This window comes from Ceratina calcarata, unplaced genomic scaffold (assembly GCF_001652005.2).
Source record: "Ceratina calcarata isolate Rehan_Ccalc_2016 unplaced genomic scaffold, ASM165200v1 scaffold329.2, whole genome shotgun sequence".
In the NCBI taxonomy this organism is placed as follows: domain Eukaryota; kingdom Metazoa; phylum Arthropoda; class Insecta; order Hymenoptera; family Apidae; genus Ceratina; species Ceratina calcarata.
The window spans coordinates 355813-365117 of record NW_017155624.1 but is presented as its reverse complement, the minus strand read 5'-3'; the positions used below and the strand labels follow the sequence as shown (position 1 = coordinate 365117).

The 9305-nt window shown below is 47.2% G+C and overlaps 1 protein-coding gene across 5 annotated transcripts in view; it reads left to right on the top strand.

Annotated features, from left to right (window-relative positions):
* Nucleotides 1-9305, top strand: part of hth (Meis homeobox homothorax) — a 427894-nt gene that overhangs the window by 328486 nt on the left and 90103 nt on the right. For all 5 annotated transcript variants that reach the window (XM_026813411.1, XM_026813410.1, XM_018024365.2 and 2 more), the window contains one exon: nucleotides 9141-9217. In XM_026813411.1, coding sequence (XP_026669212.1) covers nucleotides 9141-9217 — 77 coding nt within the window. The remainder of the gene's footprint in view (nucleotides 1-9140; nucleotides 9218-9305) is intronic.

Sequence of the window (9305 nt, the reverse complement as noted above, 5' to 3'; positions counted from 1 at the left end):
TGACTGTATAGCCAATACATCCTTAAAAATATTTACTCGGTTTTAATATAGGGCAGGTCGAATGAGATGGAATAACAGCATTCTTATATCAGTTTTATGTTCAATGAATCTGGACGATCATAAGACAAATAATTTTTTTATTGTAAGTTCTATTGAGTCATAAGTCAGCATTTTCTGAACACCGTCTGGCATCTCAAATAGCGTATTTCTATCTGACCGTTGATACGGAGACGTCCGGATCTCGGGCTAATCGTTAAAAAGGCGGCAACCATAAATCAACCTTGCGAAAACGACGACAGTGCACATAAGTAGGTATCGCGTTAACCCAGATAAACTGCTGCGCTGGTTTCGCAACGAAGTTGTCCTTATCTCGAAAGCGTTTCGATACCTCCTCGCCGCGTTCCGAGGTCCGAGGCCGTTAAAGTCGAATCCGGCTCGCGTGCACGCGCGATCCCACGTTCTTCCCGCCGACGCTCGATCGCGCGCGTTCCGCTCCGATATACTCGCGTCCGATTTCCGTCTGTCGTTCGGATCGTGAGAGTGAGTGAGAATAGGCCAGGGTGCCCCGTGGCAGAAGATTATACGGTTTAAATGGATAATTAAATAGCAACGAAACTGACTGAAAGACTGACTGGGGATGATTGCCGGGTAGCGGCGCGAGCATGAGCGTGGAATTGCCGCCCGGGGGCCCCCCTCTTAAAAAGAGGATGAGGAGGATTTCGTTATTACGCTCCCTCCCTCTGCGGACGCGTCTAAACTGAACGGAAACGTTATAATTATCCCGATTCCCACAAGTCACGGGCCGAGCACTCTCCTTCGGTTCCGATTGACGTCGGCCAGGGAAAAAGGGGCCCGCTGCGAGCACAGACCCTCCGGGAGGAAAACAGGATTTTTGTCAGACGCGTGGATGACTTTGTAGCTTTTTAAAATGCCCGAGGGGCCAGCCTCGAACCGACGGTGCCGGCGTTCCGATACTTGGATCATTGTATCCATTTATGGAATCAATTTGCGGTGTTTTTTGCTAGTATTAAAATACTAATGCCGAAAGCATTAAAAATAGACAAATTATGAACAGAGTTCATTATTTATTACAACAGAAGTGCAACAAAAATTAGCATTATTAATGATAATTTCAATTACATTAAAGAAATATATTTAATTAAATGAAAAAAAAATCGTAGATTCTACAGCTTTTTGCTTCTGAGAAGAGTTATTTCCGTTATGAATCTGTGCCTCCTCGATGCAATCATCGTTTCTTCTAAACAGCGCAACGAAATCGCAGGAACGCACTTCCAGGCGGCCATTAGCCGGTCAGTTAATCGCGTCCAGCGAGTCCCTTCTCGTTCGAGATTAGTCGAGAGTAGCCGTCAGTCGTTTCATTAGCACGGTCCAATCAGCCCGATACGGCCCCCGGACGACGATCCTTGGGGCGCGGGCCTAATCAATGAAATTGGGAGACAAAGCCGGGTCAGTAGCCTGGGTCAACGGTTCTCGAGACGATTGAACGACCTTCTGACAAAACTTATCTTGCACGACGGCGACGAACTAGGTGTGTCGCATCCCAACGTTTATTCGAAACCTTTTTCAAAGTTGTACCATATTAGGAAACATTCGAGGAAATATAATAAAAAAAAATCGTAGATTCTACAGCTTTTTGCTTCTGAGAAGAGTTATTTCCGTTATGAATCTGTGCCTCCTCGATGCAATCATCGTTTCTTCTAAACAGCGCAACGAAATCGCAGGAACGCACTTCCAGGCGGCCATTAGCCGGTCAGTTAATCGCGTCCAGCGAGTCCCTTCTCGTTCGAGATTAGTCGAGAGTAGCCGTCAGTCGTTTCATTAGCACGGTCCAATCAGCCCGATACGGCCCCCGGACGACGATCCTTGGGGCGCGGGCCTAATCAATGAAATTGGGAGACAAAGCCGGGTCAGTAGCCTGGGTCAACGGTTCTCGAGACGATTGAACGACCTTCTGACAAAACTTATCTTGCACGACGGCGACGAACTAGGTGTGTCGCATCCCAACGTTTATTCGAAACCTTTTTCAAAGTTGTACCATATTAGGAAACATTCGAGGAAATATAATAAATAGTAATGAAATCATTTATTTTGGAAATTTCTTTCTTTCTCGTATTTGTTCGAATATTGCAAATTTATATGATGTCTTTATTGACAAGATACATGCCTGCAGTATGAGTATTTCTGATTAGTATGTTTCATTGTATTGTGTGTTCACAATCTGATCGTTGCTGTTCAGCTTTGGTCGATCTTCGAAGTTGTTCTTGACGAATCGTGGGAGATTCTGAGTACACGTGCACGATGTTTGATCCAAGGGAAACGCGAGCCAGGCGACCACGCTCGATGCTCCACGGGCGCGAGTAAGCCCCATGCTAGGATGGGGTCGCGTGATAATGACAGGCCTGGGCGTCGCACGGTGATTGAGGTGGCCGTGTCACAGAGACCCGGTTCGACCACGCCCTGCAAGTCGCCCGTACCAATTCGCACCCTCTGGAATCGCACTGCCCTTCGCTAAAGACCGACTTGGCCAAAGGGCCAAACTTGCGTTCCAGAAAAATTGGACGACTTTGATTTAGCCAAACGTTCTCTGCTTTCTAAAACAAACACATAGCTATATCAACGATTCAGATTCAAATAGATTAGATAATATTTAAAAATAATAAAATACATTTTCGAGTTGACTTGCAAACCTTGACTCAAGTACATAATTAGAATCTGTATCCAATTACGACGTACCGATATTAATATTCAGCGTGCGTTATCGTCGATCAGGAAAAATCTTCGGGGAAGAGCGGAGTCAGTGGTCCGGGTGAATTTTTCACGGCGTCAAGCCCGGCATGCGGTGCACCGGGAATAGCTGATTATCGAGCGCGAGTAAGCAGCGGCCGTCGCGATGACGAAGCGGATTCAGGAACGATATCTATCTGGCAGATGGAGGCTCCGCGTTTGCTCGGTTCCCGTCGCCGTTCTGCTGTTCGAGCGAGCGAGCGAGCACAGCGAGGTCGACATCACGGCGGCATACCATCTTTGGGCTTGGCTTATCTCGTATCGTTTCGGGCTTGCCACGAATAGCTGCAGGCGCGTCCCCGGCCAGGCGCATACCTCCATACATTCCATTGTGTTTCGTCTGTAATTACACCGAAAGGGACGTCGCGCGTCTTCGTATGTCGCGCGGAGAATGCGTTCCACGGCTCCGATTCCAATCACTGCCATCCGTGAGCGTCCCATGGACAGCGTGTTCCTGGATTCAATGCGGAGGTTGATGTATTAACGTCGCGTTGCTATTTTTTTTTTTTTTTTTTTCAATCATGGACTTACTAGATTAGTTTCAGTTAGATTGGTCAGGTTCCTCACGTTTCTTACCTCGGATTAGTTTTCATTCCTGGCCTGAAAAACTAACGCGAGATTTTTGATAAAGCACTCTTTACAAGATGTGACCATTGTAAACGTCCTCCGAGATGATGTCACCTTGTTTGATCGGTCGATAATCCGATAAGGAAAAAATGGTGGGATTATGGTAATCAGTTTCTTTGTAGCAGAGGAAGGATCACCTGTCTCGGAACAGAGACGGACATCCATCACGCGTAGCTTCATTCATCACAATTGTCACGTTTAACTGTTACCAACGCCTCGGTTAACATTATCAGCCGCGTCTCGTCGGGGTTTTGTTAAAATCAAGGAATCATCCATCAAGGACCAAAGCAGGTATTAACCGTACGCTTTTTATCCGAGGCCACGGATTGAGGAGTTTCAACCATCGCCGGATTTTCCGTAATATCGCTCGAATCTTCGCGTAGACGATCCTCTCCTCTTAAAGGAAATCCCGTGGAAGTCCTTTCGACGTGCGCCAGCCATTACCCCCGCGACGCTCCCCCTCTTCCTTCCCTGAACCCGGCTGCAATAACGGCACATTAGAGGATTTTAACGCCGAAATTGAATAACCCCCGAGGCGGTAACGAAGTTATGCTCGCTCATGGAAATGCCTTCTATAGCTATCCACCGATGGAAGGAGACAGTCGGAATGAAGGTATTAGGGATGACTGACGCGCTGACATCGCCTATTTTGTCTCCACCTACCCTCGCCACTGGATCCTCTTTCACACGCGCAGCTTCTCCGCATCAGCAGAGACCTGGTCCTTATTCCTCCGAATTGGACGACTATTCCTTTTTTTCGATACATTCATAGTCGAATGAATTTCCTTTAATTCCTTTTAAATGGAATTTCAGTATTACTACTGTTTAGATATAGCAATTCATCGTGAAAAAACAGCTGGGAGAATACTGTTAATGTTATCGAAAGCGGTGGACAGTATCGTTCCCGCGTAACCCTTTCTTTTGAATTCCCTCAATTTCCGTCGACGTGGCGCGGAGGGTCGAAATCGAGGCGCGTGATGACGAGGCGCGATCTCCGTGCCGAGTCCCACGCCCCCAACGCCCCGCTCGTTAGTCGGAGTCAGCAGCGGTCGTCATCGACGTGTCATTCGGCACCGGGAAGCCCGAGTTTATCGAGGGTGATCCCGGGAACGAAGGACACGCGGACAGGAAGCGAGAGAAAGACAGAAAGCCGCTTGGTTTCGCAGAGTCCGCCCATTCGACATCGACGACCTGACGCAGCATCGAGAGAACTAGCAAATTGTCGGTGCTCGCGGCGACGCGACGCGTATCGAGATCGTCGACGGCTGCGTGGGTGTCGCATCGCGTCGACGATCGGAGGTACTGGAGACACCTTCCTCGTGACGACCGATCGACGCTACGACGACGTAACGAGGATACGTGCGCAATTGGTCCCGATCGAGATTCATTCGGGCCCGGGATTGTCGTCGTTATCGTCGACCGACTTGGGCAATTCCGCGGCCGGGACGGGAACCAGTCGGTCGGTTGCTTATCGAGGACGATTAATAACAGGCTCGGCTCGCTTCTCGCGCTCCTATGATTTATCGACTGGAGTCTGGCTATTCGCGCTCCGAACAGGTTACAAGTTGAAACATTGCGCGATGCTAATGCGCGCGCATTGAATATTAATAGACAGCGAAATTAGCTTTCTTCTTCTCGCGCCGCGTCGCGTAGTCGCCCGTGAGATAGAAGTAGGCGTGCGGGGCAAGTTACGATATCTAACGTTGCCGTTGGCCGCTTTCGGTGTAATCCTTCAATTAGTTTGACGTGGAATCGACTCGCCCCGAGTACTTCTTTCCTCTCGATCGTTTCTTCCATCAATTCATCATCTATGACGGCGCGGATGCCGCGTGACACTGACACCGGTTCACCCTTGAACTTCATTTTTCTCCGGCCGTCCCGTTGAACCTCTTTCGACGCCAACGCACACCTGTGGATGCCGCCGGGTAGAAAAGATACTTGACGCGTTCGCCAGTTTGTACTGATTTGAATTTGGGTCACGAGCGATCTCATCGTCTCGAGAATTGTCTTAGGGAGCGGCCCCGGAAGGGGCCACGGTTAGCCATCCAAAGTCTATGTCTTCGCTATCAAGGTTGCGATGAGGAGGTTAGCGTACCACGAAAAGGGGTCGTCTCGAGGCAATCGAGCTAAACTACGGACTCATTTACACACTTAGCCGGGCTTCCGCCTCGCTCGTTTCTACCCCAGGCCCGGGACCGAAAATGGTTTTCATATTGTCTTTTTATCGCTCATTTTCATTTTATCGCTTGTTTGCCAGTCGAGTCATCCGCCTCGACGATTCCACGTCTGTTGCTTGTTCTGATTTTCTCCGCGAAATTGTTCCTGTATACTCGATCTCGTTTTATTCGACACAAGCTCAAATTGCAAATGTTGTACATTATCAAATTGTAAAAGCTTAACAAAATTGATATTAAATCATTTCAAATGCTGATTTATTATATTTTAACGAAGCTTTTGTATCAGCTTTTATACATATGTACAAGGTTTTTGATTTCTTTCTCTTCGACCTTTTCAACACCCTTGTAACCGACGCACGGTTTCATTTCTTAATCGAGGAACGTCCGGGTGGCGGGGGCGGCTGCAAGATTCATTCAATTCGCAGAGTGTTACCTGCAACTTTCTCGCGGTAATACTTTTAGCGAGTCAAAGTTGTGCATCGTCACGGGTGGCCCCGGTGCTCCGAGAAAGTGGGGATGGTTTCGACCCTCGGGGAAAAGCATCGGCGGGGGTGGAGCAGGGGCCAGAACGGACCGCCGCGAGCACTTAAGACTATTGTTTTCAATGTAATTGGATAGCTGCTGCCTTCGCTCTTTCCCTCTCTCTTTGTCCCCTTTACTTCCGTCCCGGCAGCCACCTCGATCCCCGTAGAGGGTGGAAAGCAGTCACCCAGCCAGCCGGGTCCCCATGTAGCTTCAACAATTATCTTGATTGTTTTATGCATACACCAACAGGGCGGGTACGGTTGCAAGGGAAGACGGTCCTTGGATTTCGCGAAATACGATCGAGTACAAAAATCCTTTACACGTTCCTCGACGTAGTTACAATTTAAGAAATTCATTGAAAGACGTACTTCGGTGTTTCACTTCGTTTCTAAAAATAATATCGCTTTACAATTTTATTCCTATTTGCAATTGTTATTTTATTTTCCAACTGGAACTCCGCGATCGGTCCGTATGAAATCCGGGACCGCGTCTCAATTTACCCCGCGCTCCGTGGCTCAATATGATTTTACGCCATGAACGTGTACGTACAAACTGGGTAGGCAGGCAGGCGAGATCCGATAGAAACTCCACGGCCAGACAATGCTCTCTCGGCCGATTTAATTAGGATAAGAATCGCTTGGATCGCGTATACACGGCCGCACAATGGGTTTCTGTAGGGGATGGGAGTGCGACGGGGGGGTAACCGAAGCCACGCTTCTGGTGCATGTATACCACCGTGGCTCGCCTCCAAGAAACATGATATACGGGGGGGTAGCAGCGGCTCTATACAGCGGTTTCCAAAAATACCGCAGGCTCCGGCAAAAAGTAACGAGCGGGGAGCCGGACGTACGGCCCTGGAACGTAATACCGCGAGCGCCACGTGCTAATTATGTAAAAATATGATGCGGTTCGGCCGCTTGCGGTGCAGCCGCGGGCTTTTATGCGCAGCCGGATCCGCCTGCTCTGTTCGGGTGCCGTTCTACCTCCGAGCCGGGGCTTGGCATCGCGTCGGCCCGTGCGTAGCTCGCCGATTTCACGTCGAATTTAATGTCTTGCTGCGTGAATTTTGAATTACGAGCCAGTCTGACGCCGAAACACGGTTTGATATAGTCGACCGCCGTGTCTTCAAGGCGTGTCGATATCTTTTCGCTCGTTTAAGAATGAAATTATTCCTGTCAGCATATTTTCTAATGGTCAATAAGTGACAGCAGATGTTTATATTTTACGCTCTTCATGGTCAGCAGCATTGAACTCTGTAATAACTGGATTATGAATAGACGTGGTAGTTCGAATGATTTTATTTATTCACTTGCTGAAACTTCGTTTATTTATTGATCTATGAAATGTAATGCGAATGAGGTTCTCGCGCTGGTGAAAATGTTTGGTTTTGGGTAGAAGGAAAGATCGGGCGCGTGTCGTTCGTCTTCCTGTTGCGCGGAGCGGTCGGCGGTTGCCGCAAGTGCGAAATTAATGCGAGCAGTAACTTCTCTGGAAGAACGATGAGATTTATACACGAATTTATGGAGCCGAGCAACAAGACCGATGGAATAACCGAGGAGTGCTCAAGATTTTCATCTAGCTACGCTTTCGCCGCCGCCGACGCCGCGCGTTTGAGCTCTTGCCAATGGCGCGCTTTCGTTTTCCGGTGTTTTCACGACGCAATATAAGAAAGAACAGTATATAGGTTCACTCTGTAAAAAAGTGTGTAAAAAATAATTGACTCTTGCGCATGGCGAAATCGCACAACAAACAACATGAGAACTTAATTGAATTTCCGTGACTTTATTTAAAATTGACTATATTTAAAACTATTTATAATTAATTCCTTAACAAAATTAAAAGGAAATTGCATAGAACTTTTTTTGTATCTGACGACTACAGCTAAGTACCAAAGAGCCAAACGCTGTCTTGAATCCTAAATTATTAACTGCACTTCCCGTTATAAACTTCGTTATTGTATTGACTTGAAAGTATAGGAAAATATCTGGAAATTTATCAGTTGTCTCTTTTTCAATAATTTTTGTATTGGAAAAAGGAGATATTTATTTAATTCAGACACCAGCTGCACTCTAGCGGCTAACAATCAGTAGTTATTGTCAAGGGTTTATCGTTACAACAAAGTTAAAGAACAGCATATTTCCTCGCCTCTTATTAAGGAACAAGCTTCGTTCCAAAAAGGGTGTCGTTAAGCCCAGGCGAGCGGATAATTTACAACATCCCGTTCGCCAGCCAGCGACAAAGTTGTTGCGGTCAGAAAATTCTGCATCTTCTTTCATTGTGCTTCAAGATTTTATCGCTGTGGATTCGTCGATTCTCTTCGATGATCGCCGACGAAAGAGATTATCTTGTAAATCGCGTGCTTTCCACCGTTGACCCTTCTCCCGTGCACCTCAGACAGTCCCTCGTAAACTGCGCCTCACCAAGGAGATCCGATGATAAACAGGCGTCAGGAAGACGTCCCTGCATTTGCGTCGACGCGACTGTACAATAAAACGCGGTATATCAGAGCTTTTGTACCATTCGCGCCTTTTTTTAACCTGTATTTGCCGACCAGCGATAAATAATATTTCACAGGTGCGTCGAGACGCGACGCGACGCGATGCCCTGTAATACGGCTCAGGTAAAAATTCCTCGACGCATCTATGCGCTCTGTGCACTTACTTGTTACGCGATAAATCATCCGATAAATTGTTTAAAAGCACAGACTGGCCGTGGAACGCGGAACGGGCTCTTTTTCCTCCTACCGTCCACCCCTCTCGCTTCGACGCGGTGTCGTCGTAAATAACGTGTAACTTGCGACTTGCCTTCGGATGCTGTTTAGCAAAGGAAGATGTAACGTTGGATACAATTCGCTCCCGGTCGAATAACTTTTCGATCGTAGACAATGTTACAATTATAATTCTTGGTACAATTGTTTATTTGTCGAAATATTTTAATTACATTTAATATGTATATTTTATGCACGTGTTTTAGAGATTATTAAATCTGTTCATTTATTTGTTACAGCATCCGTACCCTTCGGAAGACCAGAAGAAGCAGTTGGCTCAAGACACGGGGTTGACGATCCTTCAAGTAAACAATTGGTGAGTCTCTTAACAAGATTTATTTAACATTAACCTCTTCAGGAATAGTTATCCAAACTCTGCTTAACACTAGATTGCCCAAGGAAAT